Below are 18,066 nucleotides of genomic sequence, written 5' to 3'. Positions count from 1 at the left end.
CTACTGGGGGTTAAGGGGGGAAAAAAAAAACTTGGGTTCAGAGTTTTACAACAATGACCAAACAATGTTAAGGCAATTCGAACTGCTGAAGAAAACAGACATTGAACTTGCCTCTAATATACGTGGATTAACACCAACATAGGCTGTAGATTCAACCTAATGAGACTGGTCTCACTATAATCTATAAGAAATAGAATAAAACAGTACTGAAAATTTAGTCGTCAGGGGCTAACAGAGAACTGCAAATGAAGTCAGTCTTAAAAAATGGCACAAATCAAAGATCCTTTAGAAGGGCAAGGGTAAACAGGACAGTAATAATCTGGTCACCCAAAATGGTTCTCCCAGCTATCAATCACTTTCAATAGTGTCATCTTCCAGTGTGAAGGTCAACAAAAAAATAGACATATGGAAACTAAAACGCAGAGTCATGAGAACAAATGAGCTGATATGACATCAAAGACATTATAATTTGGAACTGTGATTTCAAAAACTCACCAAAGGAACAAGAGAGCAAAATGCAATTCGTTAAAACACTATCTCCTCACTAGCGTCACTACATCTCCTCTCGGCCAAGGAGCTCCACTCACACCCTGAAGTTGCAATTCCTAACTTCTCAGGATTTTCAGGCAAGCCAAGACAAATTCTTTTTCATATATGCAACTCACCAACAAAAGCATTTAAAGCCAAAATATTAAATTCCTCAGATGAATTAAAATGAAAGAGGACATTTATGAAAGCTCAGTAATAAGAATATGGAGATAAGCTGAAAGAAAATCAAAAAAAATTTTTTTCCAAGAAAAAGTCTACTAGTATAAAATTAATTGAAGAACTAGTCTGAAAGGTCAAAGCTGAGGAATAAAAAACTCAGCACAGAAAGTTCTACACGTGTAAAATGCTATAAAAGATATACAAACAAGTTAGTTGAACAGTCCCTGAGGAATTTAAAACTAGACTGGACAACACAGAAATCATTAAGAGGAATTCTTTACCATTAAAAACAATGTGAGTTAATACACTTCTTCCAGGTTATATTCCTTAATGACCTGTGTCTAAATTTCAAAGGAAATTCATTTCCCTACATTTTCAAATATTCTGAAGTAATTCAAAGATCCTCTTCTTAGAAAGCAATTTCTTTTGAAAAATCCTTTTATCATCAATCTCATTTAAAAACTTTTACTTTTGAGAAAGCTATTTCATGACAATTTCCTGAAATACATTATATGAGCATCCTGAATTTTACAAACTGGGGGAGGGGAAGGGTGTCATGTTGGAGGAAAGAGGTGTGGAAAAAGACTCCAGGACGACTGAATAACCCCACTCATCTTAGAACCAGTGAGCTGGGTACACACTTCCTACTAGGTTCCCTTGTGATCATGCCTCTCTGGCTAGGCTTAGCCTCCATACTCTTCCCAGCCACACCTGATCTGCTCCCACTTCAGTTTCTGCCTCAGGGTCTTTGCCCTCGCTTCCCTAGCCTGGAGCATTCCTCCTCCAGAGAGCCACAGGAATAGATCCTTTACCTGTGTCAGGTCTTCCCTCAAATATTAGCTTCTCCCTGTGGCCTTCCCAGGGCACCCCACCTAAAATTAACCCCTCCCCCAGCTCCCTATTATCCTATTACCCTGTCTCATTTTTTTCCCACATCACTTATCACTACACTATATATCTTACCTAAGTATGTATTTATCTGTCTAGGAATGAGCTCCATGGAAACAGGAATTTTTGGTCTGTTTTGCTCCCAGCACCCACCAGTGTAGCAGGATCTCGATATTCTTCAAACAAATAAATGCACAAATGAAAGAATAAATGAATGGAAGCATACAGTCCCTTCTCCCTCCTCAGTCTCAAAATCCGAAAATGCTTTGTCCAGTATAGAAAAGGTTCAAAGCCCTTTCTCTTCTAGTGAATCACCACCATCATCAGTGTATTCCGCAGTATTAAACGTCAAAGACTGTGTGACATTTCTCCAGATACATACCACTTTTACTTTTTTTTTCTACTGTCTTCTACTGATGTAACATTTGATGTAACAGGAAAGTACATATTCCAATTTGAGCACTCTGAAAGCTGCTACACTAACTAGTTAAAACACATAAAAACACCAACAAATGAGACAACGCTTTGTGTTCTAACCAAAATAGACAAACTCTGAAAGGCCAGAGCTGCAAATATTAGAAAGATGAAAGTTAATGCTCAGAAAGGATGACAATCTTTTTTTTTAATCTAGAAAATCACTAGATTCTAAAAAGGAAATACTATGTAAGGAAAGAATATCTTCCATGCATACAAACTGGGAATCAAAACTGCCTATAATCCAAGGTATTTAACATTGACTAAGTATAATCCAAGGTATACAACACTGGATCACAATCTGTTCACAGGTTCTGGCCCCTTCCTCAATTTCTTGCAAGTTATACTGAAATACTTACCTTTCTTACAGCGAAATTAGGTGTGCTTAAGTGCTCTTTCAGGGAAAGAAAAAATTTTTTAAAAAACAAAAGCAAACAAAAAACAGTGCTAGATAAATGCAAAGCAACGTTACTGCTTCCCAAACACAGTCACACAACCTGCTTTCTTGACACCCCCTTCTCTGGTCGCTTGGTTTATGTTTCAGCCACAAAACTGAAATATTCTGAGCGCTTCGTGGGGAACTACTGTCACTTAAGGCTAATGCCCATTTCAACCTGATGTGAACGTTCGGGTCCCAAAGCTGCCATGGGTTCTACCTTCCCAACCTCCGTCCCAGGTTCCGATCATGGATCCACCTGGCTTCAGGCCTGGTCCAGACCCAGTCCTCTCGCCACGGAAGGAATCTCCCCAGTGCAGATGCTCGGTGAGGAAGGCAAGGGCGCATCTCCCAGAGACCAGGTGTGGGGAGGAGCGCGGGCAGGAGCAGCTGTCTGGCCGCAGCAGCTGTTACCCCGGGCACCCCGAGGCTGGGCGGGTGGCTGGCCCCGAGGACCAGGTAGCGGAAGGCGAGCCCTCTGGCCCTAAGCAAGCCGGCCTGACACTGTCCATTCCACCACCCTCTTCCCTCCCTCGGCTCCCCCTGCGATGCCAACGGGCCCCGGAAGAAGGGGCTCTCCAGCTCGGCGGCCGAGACGCGCCCGGGCCCGGCTTGCCCCCGGCCGGGGAGTCACTCCGACCCCGCACCTGACCTGTCCCTTCGCCTGACGCCCGAGCCGGCCGCGGCGACTGCCGGGCGGCCTGGGGGTGTCCATGCGGCTGGGCCGGGTCAGGCCGGAGCGGCGGGGACGCGAGCGCGGGCGGCAAGCCCGGGAGACCCAGGCGGGACGGCGGAGCCGGGGCGCGGAGCGGAGCCGGGCAGGGGAGCGAGATCGAGTCACTGGTTACCTGCAGTCCGGGACAGGGAGTCTCTCAGAACCCAAGTCAGTCCTCAGCCTCAACAACACAAGATGGCCGACACGTCCCCACGCACGTCACGTGAGAGCGTGCTCGTTTAGCCACGCCCCCTGCTCTGCCCTCGCCCCGCCTCCCCTCCCTCCCAGCTCCTCCAGCCTCCCACGACATCCTTCCTTTCCGCAGCCTCCCTCCCCTCTTTCCCGGGCACGCCCCTGCCCGAGCCCCGGATGTCAGGCTGGAGGAGGGCGGGGCCGCGGCAGGGCGCAGGCGCCTGCTGGCCGGCGCTCCCTGCCTGCCCTTGAGTTGAGTAGAGTTTGTGTCCAGAGCTGGAGCTGGGCCAAGCGCCGTGTGACTCACCGTCGTCTGCGCCCAATCCAGAGCCCATTGGCAGTTCAAAAAGCTCTGCATCATTTAGGAGCGGATTTTCCACACCAGAACTTTTCCACAGGTTTTCATCCAGCATTTTCCTGCCCGTTTGCCATCCTAGAGAGAATTGGGAAGTGACAAAAGCTGAGGTTCAAAGCAGTTTGTCTACTTGTTAACGGTTCCGGAAGAACTGAGAATTCATTCTAGATTCTTGGAATGTGACAGCAGGGAAGGACTTTAGAGCTCCAGCTCCGTCCTAGTGCATCTGGGACTATAATTCTTTGACCTAAAAATTTCCCAATTGGGGGTTGCCAAATGAAATACAGGCCACCAGCGATATCAGGGACATACTTACACTAAAAAATTATTCATCGTTTTCCTGAAATTCAAATTTAACTGGGCGCCCTGTATTGTTTTTACATATAAATTTATTTATTTATTTAACTTTATTTTTGGCTGCGTTTGGTCTTCGTTGCTGCGCGCGGGCTTTCTCTGGTGGCGAGCGGGGGCTACTCTTCATTGCAGTGCGCGGGCTTCTCACTGCGGTGGCTTCTCTTGTTGTGGAGCACAGGCTCTAGGCGCTTGGGCTTCAGTAGTTGTGGCACGTGGGCTCAGTAGTTGTGGCTCGCCGGCTCTAGAGCGCAGGCTCAGTAGTTGTGGCGCACGGGCTTAGCTGCTCCGCGGCCTGTGGGATCTTCCTGGACCAGGGGTCGAACCTGTGTACCCTACGTTGGCAGACGGATTCTTAACCACTGCACCACCAGGGAAGTCCGGGATCCCTGTATTTTTATTTGGTACATCTGGCAACTCTATTCCTCTCAGGTCATCCCGTTCTTTCCTTGTGCCTCCAACCTCTCCCTTATTTAGGGGATCCTTCCCATTAGCTTTTAAAAATACTCAAATGTCTTTCATCTTAAAAGTTAATGTTAAAAGGTCCAATTCCCCCTCCAACAACCTCCCTGCCTCTCTGTTCCCTTTCAAAGCCAAACAGCACAAAAGAGGTGTGTATAAGCACTTTCCTGATTCCCACACCGAGCAAGCAATCATCGACCATTCTCATGTGGCTTCTATACTGACCCATCCACCAATTGCTTGCTCTAAGGACACCTCAACCTACAGGTAGATAACTGGAATGTTTCAGTCCTCATCTTGACTTAGTGCTTTCCCGTCTTCATTGTGATTGACCACTCCCTACTTTCTGAAGTACGTTCTCCCTTGACCTTTATGCTGTCTCTTGCTGCTCAAAGTGATGCGTGGACCAGCAGTATCAGCCTCACTTGGAAGCTTGTTATAAACACAGAATCTTGAACAGATCCTTCACAGTCCCATTCTGCTGAACTCTAGAATCACCCACATTGCTCCCCTCCCCTTCCTCTGTCCCCTTAATTTAATGCTCCGGATATGCCCATGTATGAAGGTCCTCAAATATGCTAATTCGTTTTAGCCTTTGCACATGCTGTTCCCTCTTGTCATGATGCCATTCCCAACACTTAGGCCATTTCTCACCAACCTGCATGACTCCTGCTCATCTTTAAAAGCCTAAATCATGTGTTATTGATGTGGCTTATCATGCCACATCTCAGATGCTATGCCACCTGTGCTGGTAATTTTATATATGTATAAAATATACATATACAAAATTATATATATGGTATAATTTACCTACAGTAAATTTAGTATTTTTAGTATGCAGTTTTGCAACTTTTGACACATTTATACAGGTGTGTATAACTACTACTAAAATCAAGGTACAGGATAGTCCTATTGCCCACAAAAGTTCCCCCAATGATCCTTTGTAGCCAGCCCTAACACCCACTTCCAGCCCCTGAAAACATTGTTCCGTTTTCTGTCCTTATAATTTTGCCTTATGATGTCATACAGATAAAACCATAGAGCATATAGCCTTTTGAGACTGGCTGCTTTCACTTAGCGTCATACATTTGAGATTCAGCCACACTGTTGCATGTTTCAGTACTTTCTTCTTTTTTATTGCTAAGTAGTATTTCCTTGTATGTATGCACTATATTTGTTCATCCATTCCCCAGTTGAAGGGCATTTGGATTGTTTCCATTTGGGGAGACTATGAATAAAGCTGCTATATTCACATGCTGGTATTTGTGTGAACAAAGGTTTTTATTTCACTTGGGTAAATACCTAGGAATGAAATTGATGGTTATGTGGCAAATGTTTGTTTAACTTTGTCAGAAACTGCCAAACCATTTTCCAGAGTGCCTTCGCCATAATTTTAGCCCTAAAATATAAGCTTTCAGAGAGCAGGAAACAAATTTAAGGCGTGATGATGATGGTGATGATGAAAGCTAACGGAATCCCATGCTTTTAACCATTACAAATACTGCATTATTCAACTTTGCATCCTCAGCAGCTGGCATTGTCCAGGTACACAGTAGATACTCAAAAAATACCATAAAATCAAATAAATTCTTGATTACCTACTCCTCAGGAAGGGCACTTTTCTTCTTTTATTCACTCTGACTCTCCTATGTTTCATCAAATAATAGTTGTAAAATTACAGCAGTAGACTCTGCCTGCCCTAGTCAGGGATAGTAACAAAGTTTCAGCTTTATTGTAACATTGATAGAAGCAGAGAAGTTGAAAATAATAGATCATTAGGGGGAGGGAGGAGTAAGAGTTTAGCTCAAAATAAATTTAATTTGTAAGGAACACCTGTTGATCGACTGTGACAGATATATTTTTCTAAAGAAAATACAACAACATCCGTTCAACAACATCTGTTCAACATACTCCTATAGAACTTGCCACTACCTTCCCCTCCCCTCAAGCCCTTATAACCAATAGACCGTGGTGGAAGTGAAATGAGATGACTTCCAATGATAGATCATAAAGGCTATAGAGCTTGTTTACTCACAGCCTCTTTTGAAGCAAGAGCTGACATATGGTAAGTCCAAATGCCCTGAGGGTGCCATTCTGCAAGGAAACCCAGACAACAAGGAGAGGCCCAAGTAACTGGCCCCATCAATAGCCCCAACTAAAGTCCCAGCATCAACAATCAGACACTTGAGTGAAAATTGCCACCAGATGATGCCAGCCCCAGCTGTCAAGTCACACCCAGCCATCCAAGCCCAAGACATCATGAAGGAGAGACAAGCATCGTCACTGTGCCTTGTCGGAATTCCTGATCCACCAAATCCATGAGCATAATAAAATAGTTGTTTTAAGCCACTAAATATTGGGATAATTTGTTACACAGCAATAGTGACTGGAACATCATTGTTATAGATTGAATTGTGTCCCCCCAAAAGAATGTACCCCAGGATGTGACCTTATTTGTAGATAGGGTTTTGAGGTAATTAAGCTATAATGAAGTCATTAGGGTGGACCAAAATTCAATATGACAGGTGTCCTTATAAAAAGAGTATATTTATACACAGACATGCATGCATAGAGAGAGAACTCCATGTGAAGATGAGGGTAGGAAACCAGGTGATATTTCTACACCCTAAGGAACACCAAAGATTGCCAGCAAACCACCAGAGGCTGGGAGAGAGGCATAGAACAGGTTCTTCCTCACAGCCCTCTGAAGGAACCAACCTGGCCAACACCTTGATCTTGGGCTTCTATCATCCAGAACTGTGAGACAATGAATGTCTGTTAAGCCACCCAATTGGCGGTACTCTGTTACGGCAAACCTAGCAAACTAATACAATCATCCAAATTTTAAAGAGGCAGTTTGAAATGAAGGAGATTAGAGGGGGTCAGAGCTAAAAATCTGAGAGTCATCCATAGAGAGGAGATCTTTGAAATCCTGGCGAATCACTGCAATTGCAGGGATTACCAGCAACTGCAGAGAGGAAAAGTATGGAGTTAAGGCAGGCTCTTGGGAAGAAAAGGTGAAGCTGGTGGACAGAGAGAAGTTACAGGTAGGACCAGGTTAGAAGCAGGAACCAGCCTCAGAACAGAGGGAGGAAGAGATTGATCGGCAATGCCAAATCTGCAGAGTTATCAAGGAGTCTGGGGCTGGGGACCAGAGGTGTCTATGGAGCAGGGAGAACAGAAGATTAGGAAAGAGTAGGTGATGAAGAAGGGAGGACGCAGAAATTTGAAAGTGGATTAAAAAGGAGGATGGATTCATCAGTGGAGAGGGCAGTGCCGCTCAGATTGGTACCCTAAATAATAGTGTTGGGTACACAGCTGAAAAGCAAAGAGAAAACACAAGGAAGAGAGTGTGGGAAGAAAGCGAGCCAGAGAGCGCAGCAAACGTCAAGGAAAAGCTGCTCAAATGATAACTATGGAAACAGATCCATTTTTATGTTTGAAAATATTTTTTATTATAAAAGTACTCGCATATTTTAAATTATTTTTTTAAATTTCCAACCTCCAGATGTATACCAAGAAAATTAAATCATAAAAACTATCTTGGAATACAGGTAAATGCCCCACGATGTGTCCCAAAATGTTATTCGTTTTCTCCTGAGTCTTGCATATTTAGGATTTCATACTTTCGCTGTCCTAAAGAGTTTCCACATGCATGTGCAACTGCTCTTCTCACTTTCTTTCTGGTCAGAGAGTCCCCTCTCTTTTTCAGTAACTGTTATTAACAGTTGCAATAGTAAAGCAGTGCATGTTTACAGTTTGAAATTTTTTTCGAGTTCAAAAACATATAAAGGAAAAAATTTAAATCCCCCCCAGACCTACCCAGGACCCTTAGGTTCTCTCCCCTTTCAAGTAACCCACTGGTGACAGTTTCTTATATGGCTTTCTCCAAAATGTTGCATAAATAACAAGCATGATGTACTTCTTAGTTCTCAGCACCACCAAGAGCTGAGGATACAAGCAGTTTGACCCAAAATCTACTTGGCCACTGACCTCATGCAGCTTAGTTGACATGGGCAGAGACGTGGCTTTATATCTCTCATGTAAAACAAAACAAAACACCTGAGCAGTATTGTGCATGCTGCTCTGCTCCGGGTCTTTTTCCAAGAATACGTCATGGGGTCCTCCACGTCCTTTTCATTGGCTGCCTAGCAGTGTATTTACATGGATGTATCATAATGCACTTAACTGATCCCCTGCTGATAGACATCCTGATTGTTTCCATTATTTTTGCTAAAACAAACAATGCAATAACAAGTATCCCTTTAAATATACCCTTGTTCATGTTTCTATTTACCTATAGGATAAATTCCCAGAGGTAAAAATCCCTGGGTCAAAGCTCATGAGTATCTCTGCAGCAGACATCTGCCATTCTTTCACAACTGTTCTGCATCTGAAGTACGTTCCCATATTTGGGGGAAATAAGCATCTTGGTGGGAGACAGAGCTCACCTCGCCTTACAGAAGACAAATGGTCCAGATCCTAACCCTTCCCATCTCCAACAGGTGGGCGTGTAACTGGACTCAGCCTCAGACTCTGAATCTGGAGTAAGCACCTGAAGAAGCAGGGCACCCCAAAGTTCTTATCAGCCAGGGCAGGGGCACCAGGCCTGGCTTGTTCCCATGGCGTGCTTTCGGCCGTAGTGCCCAGCCACCTGGCCTCCTGCCTGTTTTCTTAGCCTGGTCCCCCAACCCCGCTAGTGATTCTGCAAGCTCCTCCTTGTCTTTTCAATCAATTCTGCTTCTGCTTAAGTCAGCCCACTTAGATTCTGTTACTTGTAGTTAAGAACCCCGACTGATTCTGTAGTAGCCAACCTCCACGATGGCTCCCAATAATTCTGACCAGTCGGGCTGACCTGTGTAGCCAGTAGGATATTATGGAAATGACAGAACGTGCTTTATTTATTTATTTATTTTGGCTGCACAGGCTCTTAATCACAGCGTGCGGACTTCTCTAGCTGCAGTATGTAGGATCTTAGTTCCCCGACCAGGGATGGAACCCAGGCCCCCTGCATTGGGAGTGCAGAGTCTTAACCAATGGACCACCAGGGAAGTCCCCATAGATCATGATTTCTAAAACTTGGTCTTAAAAGACATTGCAGCTTACCCCTTTCTTGTATCACTTACTTTGAGGGAAACCAACTGCTATGCTATGAGGACACTGTAGCAGTCCAGTGGAGAGGTCCACGTGGCAAGTAACCGAGGCTTCTGGCCAACAGCCAACACCAACTTGTGAACCACGTGAGTGGTGGATGAGATCTTCCAGCCCCAGTCAAGCTTTTAGATGGCAGCAGCCCCAGTTGGCGTTTTGACTTCTCATGGGAGACCCTGAGCTAGAACCCAGCAAAACCACTTCTGAATTCCTGACCCTCAGAAACTGTGTGAGATAATAAATGTTAATTATTGTTTTAAACCACTAAGTTAGGGGATGATTTGTTAAAGCAGAAATAAATGACTAATACAAATACAATTTAAAATTTTAACAGTCTACCAAATTGCCCTTCCAAAGGACAACAGCAATGTACACTCCCACCAATACCATGTGGTAGAGTGCCAGAAGCGATTGGTTTTGGAAAGGAGAGGAAGGGAGCAGGGAAACTGACCCCCGATAAGGTCCCATCTTCAGTGCCTCCCTAAGCTGTAGAATTGTAAGTTGGCTCCCTAGAACCAGTTGGCCTCCCCCGCAACCAGTCAGGCTGGTGGGTATGTGGCCAGAATCTGGCCTGGTGTACAAGCAGGGTCAGAGAGGAGAAATCTGAGCAGGGACAAGGCCACAGGTGTCAGGTCACATGATCAGGCCAGGAGGGCTCAGCAAGTGTCAGCTGCAGGGGCGTGGCAGGTGAACAGGCAGATTGGCAGAAATCTCTCCAGGCTGGTTGGGAAAGGAGACTCAAAAAAACAGAGGAGCTGGGTGAGTGGGCATCTGGGCTTGGGGCCAAGGCAGCAGCCAGGACTGAGCGTTTCTGGGCCACCCTGGCCTGGAGTCCTTCGCATGTGACTTTAAAGACCCAGGGCTCAGAAGGAGACAGAACTGTAGCAGTGCAAGGTAGAAGACAGAGAGGGGACCCGTATGTCCTGAGCACTAAATATATGCCAGGGATGGAATCTGCCAGGTAGACAATCACCATTCCCATTTTACAGAAGAGGAAACGGAGGCTCAGTGAGGCTACATTACTAGCCTAGTATCTGATTGCAACTCCTATTACATCACGCAGTCTCCAGGGCAGAGGCAGAACTGATTGGTGTGCTGGTGTTCCCTATTTCTCAGTCAAAGGGAGGCCTCTGGGGAGTAGCCTCATCACCTTTCCAGTGAGACAGATGTCCGCGCAATCTCCCCTGTCCTCACTTTCAGAGCTGTCCTCTCAGGCTAGGCTCCCACGTCAGGTGCTGAGAAGGTCCCTGAGTCAGTGGCAGTGGTCTTCCCTCGCCCATCTCTGTCTGCTCCAGCAAACCTGGTACGTCCTTGTGAAACAAACATGCATGTGCGGTGGGAGTTTGTCACATGCGAGGCAGCATACTAGGCCTACAGCAGTGGGTAAGGCAGTTTCTGCCCTTCAAAGAGTCCATAGTCCAAAGAAGGAGGAAGAGAAGAAAAGAGAAGGATACTGCATAATGTCATAAGGATTACAATAGAGAAAAACTTAGGGTGAAATGGGAGCCCTGAGAAGGGGCACCTAGGCTGCAAGCATTAAGAAAGCTTCCTGAAGATAATCTCTTAGCTGAGTCACAAAAAATGAGAAATAGTTTGCCAGGGGAAGGGAGGGAGTGCCAGGCACAGGGAACAGCATGTGCAGAAGTCTGGAGGAGTGGCACTTTCTAGGAACTGCTAGGTATTGCATATTCCGGGAGTATACCATTTGGAAGGGAGGGGGAAGGGCAAGAGATGAAGCAGGAGGCGGTGAGCAGGGCCCAGATCCTGAAGGTGGGGAGCCAAAAACTGAAGGAGAGATATTAGCAATGGTTCGCAGTTTATTAAGATTATTCTAACGGCAGTTTGGACAGTCAGGGCAAAATGAGGGCAGGGAAACCAGTTCGGAGGCCACTGTAGAAACCCAGGAAAGAACCAATGAAGGCCATGGCCATGGAGATGGAGGATGGGAACTGTGGGTAAGAAGCATGAAGGGAACACTATCTATAGGACTTCATGACCAAGAGGGGGAAAAGAAGTGCTGCCTCTGGCCTTTGTAGTTCCATAACCCAATATTTGTCCCTTTTTTTCCCTTAAGTTCTTTGGTGTTACATTTTCTATCATTTGCAATCAAGAGGTTTTAGCTCTTACATGGCTCTAGTTGTCCACAGAGGGAAATGGACATTTGAAGTAATTACACTGTTGTCGCCATTCCTTCCTTCCTTCTTTTTTCTTTTCTTTTCTTTCTTTTTTTAAATTAATAGATTTTATTTTTTGGAGCAGTTTTAGGTTACAGAAAAACTTAGTAGAAAGTTCAGAGTTTCATATACCCCTTTCTTCCCTGCCCCTCCAGTTTCACCTATTATTAATATCTTGCATTAGTGTGGTACATTTGTTACAACCGGTGTGCTCATATTGGCACATTATTATTAACTAAAGTCCATAGTAACATTAGGGTCCACTCTTTGTGTTATACATTCTATATGGATTTTGACAAATGTATAATGACCATTATAGCATCATACGGAATGTTTCACTGCTCTAAAAATCCCCTATTCATCCCTCCCTCCCCGCCCTAACCCCTGATAACCCTAATCTTTTCACTCCCTTCATAGTTTTGCCTTTTCCAGAATTTCATATAGTTGGAATCATATACAATGCAACCTTTCCAGATTGGCTTCTTTCATTTAGCAATATGCACTTAAGTTTCCTCCATGTCATTTTGTGACTTGATAGCTCATTTCTTTTCAACAGTGAATAATATTTCTTTTTATGGCTGAATTAATATTCCATTGTATGGATCGACCACAGTTTGTTTATCCATTCACCTGTTGAAGAATACCTTGGTTGCTTCTAAGTTTTGAACTATGAATAAAGCTGCTATCAACATTCGTGTGCAGGTTTTTGTGCGGACAAAGTATCTCAGCTCATTTGGATAAATACCAAGAAGCACGATTGCTGGATTATATGGCAAGAGTCTCTCCATGCCTTTTTCATATCCACTTCCTCTGGTGGGGAGGTTGGGGTGACCCTACATGGAAAAAGGATGCCTGAGAATTGTAGGTCTTGGGTTTGTGCAGAAACAGAAATTATTCTCCCTGGGGAGCTCTAAGGGTGTTCTTTTAGGCCAGGGGTCTTTACCTAGGTCCCCTAAATACCCTGGAATTATACATGGGAGGGAAGGGTCATTGGCCCTCATCAGAGTTTCAAAGGGTCCAGGAAGCAAGAGAAATTAAGCTGCAGATTTTACCTGCAGCTGAAAGAATCCTCAGTGATGGGAAAGGGAAGAGTAGCTGACAGGCAACCTCAGTACTCAGAATGCCCCGGAGTGAAAGCCAAACCTCTAATCACCATTTCTAACTCTACTTCGGGGACTTGGTGTGAAACAGGAGCCTAGGCTGGATGTGGCCCCCACGGAAAACACCCTTCTCTCCCCTCCAATTCACAGAAGACTAGAAGCACATTGATGTGATGGCAAAGTCCATTTGCATTGTTTATTGAAAAAGAACAGCCGTAAGGTAAAAATGCAGATGTTTTCTTTTTTGTAGAGACAGCAGGTAAAAAAGAGAAGAAATAAATATGATGTTAGAAATTCTTTTATAAAATACAAAAAACCCCTAATATTTGTGAGCAATCCCAAGAACTCATAACATATAAAAAATTATGCTGAAGAACAGCTTCACCCCAGCACCTTAGAGCAGAGGTTGGAAACCAGTTAGATGGTGAGGATGGTCATGACTTTTGGGATTTTGAAAGGCTCTGGGTTTGTCACTTGGGAATGTCAGGGGTCTACTGTAATATAATTTGCATAAAGTCAGAGTTAACAGGAATTCTTCTACTCATTAATATTACTTATAATCATTCTTTCATTCTTACAGTTAAGTAGCACAGTATTTAGGGGTAGGAAAAAAAAAGGCTGAAGTGGGAAGAGGAATGAAAAGGATAGATACAGGGGGAATGCTAAGAGGACAGGAGAAAGGTGATGGGAAGGAACAGAATCTCCTATCCTTTCACTATTTTGTGTCATCTCAGCAGCATGCCGTGCCCCCTATTGGAGAGGGGATAGGGAGTGGTCCAGCCTGGCCTGCCTTAAACCTCACCATCATCAGAGGACAGAAGATGCAAAAGCACCCGGCAGGATCAGGCTAAGAATGAGAACAGGGAAGTGGGATGAGAAACAAAGGAGAGAGGGGCATGACGGGAAAAGGCACAGAAAAGGATTACCCAAGACAATGGGCAACATTAACGTCATAGGCCTCCAGGGACTATCTCCTCTGAGGACCACCAAAGAAAGTAGTATCTGTACAAATTAACACAGCAGACCACTCTTTGCTGTGGAGTTGGAAAGAGACAAGGAACAAGCAAAGGTTGCCAAGTAGAGGCACATTCCGGCCACAGGGAAGGACAGAGGAAGGCGAGCAGGAGAGGGACTTGAGGGGGGCAGTTGCAACTTCTGGGAGGGGCTCCCAAATGGGGATGAGAGCCGCCCCCTGCCACCCCATGAGGTTAAGCAGTTTGCGCTGGGTGCTGGTTGTGAAGGCTTGTTGGGGCAAAGGGTCAGCAGGGGCGAGGATGCCCGGCCAGCTCTCCCCGGGGCATCTGTGAGGCACAGCTGTGGCCAGAGGTCAAGGTCAGCCCAACTATGTACTGAAAGCGGCCTTGAGTTCCCGGAAGGCTGCCTGGCGGAGCCTCCTCTTCTCTTCCGCCTGCTTCCGCTCATCTTGCTCCGCTTTTAGCTCCGCTTCAAACTTACTGGCACAGTTCAAGGCTTGGACCTGCAGAGGAACAGCGAGGACAGACCAACAGAGTGAGAGAGGAAAGAGAAACCTGGAAAGGGAGCAGCCCATCAGACAGAATTCGCTTGTCTCCAGCCATGTGACCTGGGATCCTGGTCCTGTTGGGGACCTGACCCCCGCCCAATACTCCCTCCCCTTGGTCTTCCAGTGTTTGCTTTCTAACAGCGAGGACACCGTCACTTTATTTGCTGCTGTGTTACACATGCCCCTTCCTATCTGCTGGGGTTGGCTTTTCCACCCCAGCTTCTTTTTCAGGATTCCCTTAACATCCACGCCTATTGCCCATTTCTACTTTCCACCTTTAATTTCACAGTAATATTCTTTAGTTCTAGGGGAAAACAAAAACCAAATGAGCTTCCTGCAGGCATTTCGAATAGGATTGCATCAATCTGCCTGTGGCAAAGGGATATCTTTATAATGTACAGTTTTCCCTGAATGGCTCAGTTTTCATTCAGTACTGGTTGTTTTGGGTTTTTTTTAATGTTACCAACTAAAATCAGCTTTCTCTGAATCAATCCTTCTAAATTTGCTTCCAAATACTGAATGTTTTTTGTCGGCATTGTGAATGGATATGACTCCATCTTCAATAATACAGTATCAGAGAAATCCATCTTATCCTCTATTCTAGGATTGAGTCTTTTTTTTTTTCCTCTCTGTGTGTCTCATCAATTTGGTAGAATTTGCAAACACGTTGGGCATGTACATTATTTTTAATAAAGACTGCTAAACTGCTCTCCAAACAGCTGCTCCAGTTTGCACCCCACCATCACGGAATGCAAGCGCTCATTTCCCAACCTTACCAACGCTTATCATTAACCTTTTTCCTGTTTGCCAATCTGATAGGCAAAAAAATTGGCACCTTCTTTTATTTCCTCTTTGGTGAATTACCCATTTGTATGCTTTGCCCATTTTTCTGTTCAGTTGGTTTTTTTTTTTCCTTTAATTTGCAATTCTTTACCTAATTTAGGTTTAGTCCCCCATTATATATTTTTCTTCAGTTACTTTCCTCTAGTCTTTTGTTTGTCTTTTAACTTCAAGGTATCTCGGATCACACAAATATTTAAATTTTGATGTCATCAAAAATTTCAACAGAGACTGCTCTTTCTTGACTCTGGCAAGAAGTCCAGGTTGGAGTTTACTATCTACCCAGCCTCCCCAAGCATCCATAGAACCCTACAACCAGGGTTCACACTCCCATCCCCTAGTGTGTTGGCCTCGCCCTAGTTTACTTTCTAACCCAAAAAGGATGCCTGACCAATCTTTGCAACACACCTGTCACAGTACCTCCGACTCCCAGGACCTGCACTTCTTTTTTTTAGGACCTGAACTTCTGCCTGACACACTTCACCTCTCCCCTCCCAGTCTGCCAAGTGCTGCCCTTGGACCAAAGACTTTGTTCCTGCTTGCAGGCTGAGAACGTGTTTTTCTTAGAAGTCTCACAAGGACGGTGTCTGGACCCACTGGGAGGTGAGGATTTCCAGTTTGGGCTGGGCCTTCAGTAAAGCTCAGGCCTCCTCCTCCCATCTCTTTCCCCACAGCGGTCATCCAAACAGCTGCAGCCTTTAAGGATCCTGCCACTCTCAGCAGCCCACCTCCTCCCTCATTTAGAAAACACAGAGGAATGCAGTCCGTCCACTCTGGACTCCTCTCCCACCCATTTTATCCCTCCCCATTTCCCTGTGCTTCTGGAAGTGAGACCCTGGGCGCTTCATTGAACATCTCTAGGCTCAGAGGTGTACCGGCTGGTACCTGCTTGCAAGCCAGTTGTTTGATTTTCAGGAATTTTATGAGCTGGTTATTAAATATAGCCATTGTTAGGGACTTCCCTGGTGGTCCAGTGGTTAAGACTTTGCCTTCCAATGCAGGGGGTGCGGATTCAATCCCTGGTTGGGGAGCTAAGATCCCACATGCCTCACAGCCAAAAAGCCAAAACATAACAAACAGAAGCAATATTGTAACAAATTGAGTAAAGCCTTTAAAAATCGTCCACATCAAAAAAATCTTAAGGGACTTCCCTGGTGGCACAGTGGCTAAGAATCCGCCTGCCAATGCAGGGGGGGGCACGGGTTCGAGCCCTGGTCCGGGAAGATCCCACATGCTGCGAAGCAACTGAGCCCGTGCACCACAATTACTGAGCCTGAGCTCTGGAGCCCGTGAGCCACAACTACTGAGCCCACGTGCCACAACTACTGAAGCCTGCGCGCCTAGAGCCCGTGCTCTGCAACAAGAAAAGCCACAGCAGTGAGAAGCCCACGCACCGCAACCAAGAGTAGCCCCGGCTCACCGCAACGAGAGAAAGCCCGCGCGCAGCAATGAAAGACCCAACGCAGCCAAAAAAAAAAAAAAAAAAGTTTATAACAAAAAAATCTTAAAAAAAATATAGTCGTTGTTAAAAATTAGATTTATATACTTTCACAATTAAATAAATTCTATTACAAACAAAAGTAATACATACTTAAAAGTCATCACTTCCTGATTATTTTACTACATTTTACTACTATTTGTGTTCTTGAGGTTACCTACATCTGTTATATCTCTAAGGTGGAAATCCTATATGATGACATGCTACCACGAATCTTCCCAACTCCGCGTTCAACAGCATCCTGTTGGTAGCTTGAAAGCAACCCCAGTGGGAGTATTTACATCTTAGAACAACTATGCTACAAACAAGGGTTTGATTATTGTTTCATTGACTGTCTAGACAATCTTTTCTTTTTTTTTAATCTGAAAGTTGAATCTCAATCTTAGTGTTTTTTGGGTTTTTTTAAAAATAATTAATTAATTAATTTATTTATTTATTTATTTTTGGCTGTGTTGGGTCTTCGTTTCTGTGCTAAGGCTTTCTCTAGTTGCAGCAAGCGGGGGCCACTCTTCATCGCGGTGTGCGGGCCTCTCACTATCGTGGCCTCTCTTGTTGCGGAGCACAGGCTCCAGACGTGCAGGCTCAGTAGTTGTGGCTCACGGGCCCAGTTGCTCTGCGGCATGTGGGATCTTCCCAGACCAGGGCTTGAACCCGTGTCCCCTGCATTGGCAGGCAGATTCTCAACCACTGCGCCACCAGGGAAGCCCTAGACAATCTTTTCTTGAGGAAGTGATGGAAAAATGTTAAAAATGCAGATTAAACTTAAACATGTATAGTGTTTGTAGCCTTTACATTGTGAATAGCTCCAAGATGGAGAGAATGTTCTTCCAATATTTGAAAACTATTATCAAATTCAGTGAAGATGTTGCTCACGTCGTTGATGAATGAATGAAGTTCTGATATATGTCCTTTCACTTTTTTCTTAGAAATTAATTTTAAACAAAATACCAACCAACATTCATGTTGGAATTACATTTTTTTTTTTTTGGCCGCACCGCACAGCATGTGGGATCTTAGTTACCCAACCAGGGATCGAGCCTGTTGTCCCTGCATTGGAAGCACAGAGTCTTAATCACTGGACCGCCAGGGAAGTCCCCGGAACTACATTCTTTTGTCAGTTGCAATCATAGGCTGCCTACAAATGCAAGAGTCCAGCAAAGGGGAATTCCTGCTCTGTCCAGTGGTTAGGACTCCTCCACA

General features: G+C 44.9%; 2 protein-coding genes across 8 annotated transcripts in view; both read right to left on the bottom strand.

The window, feature by feature from the left end:
• Window positions 1–3,455, bottom strand: part of GIGYF2 (GRB10 interacting GYF protein 2) — a 125,844-nt gene extending 122,389 nt beyond the window's left edge. For 3 of the 6 annotated variants that reach the window (XM_082466256.1, XM_082466258.1, XM_082466257.1), the window contains exon 1: window positions 3,355–3,455. The gene's annotated coding sequence lies outside the window, so the exon portion shown is untranslated. Of the gene's footprint in view, window positions 1–1,671; window positions 1,773–3,354 lie in introns of all 6 variants that reach the window. The other 3 variants (XM_082466253.1, XM_082466252.1, XM_082466254.1) reach the window with 3 other exon arrangements.
• Window positions 3,456–13,177: 9,722 nt separating this feature from the next.
• The window catches only part of EFHD1 (EF-hand domain family member D1), a 42,320-nt gene continuing 37,431 nt past the window's right edge, over window positions 13,178–18,066 (bottom strand). For both annotated transcript variants that reach the window (XM_082466324.1, XM_082466325.1), the window contains exon 4: window positions 13,178–14,483. In XM_082466324.1, coding sequence (XP_082322450.1) covers window positions 14,349–14,483 — 135 coding nt within the window. In that variant the 3' untranslated portion in view covers window positions 13,178–14,348. The remainder of the gene's footprint in view (window positions 14,484–18,066) is intronic.

The sequence above is a fragment of the Balaenoptera physalus genome (assembly GCF_965194825.1).
Source record: "Balaenoptera physalus genome assembly, chromosome: 6".
NCBI classification, from domain to species: domain Eukaryota; kingdom Metazoa; phylum Chordata; class Mammalia; order Artiodactyla; family Balaenopteridae; genus Balaenoptera; species Balaenoptera physalus.
The sequence above is the reverse complement of the archived record's forward strand: the minus strand, read 5'-3'. Positions and strand labels throughout refer to the sequence as shown.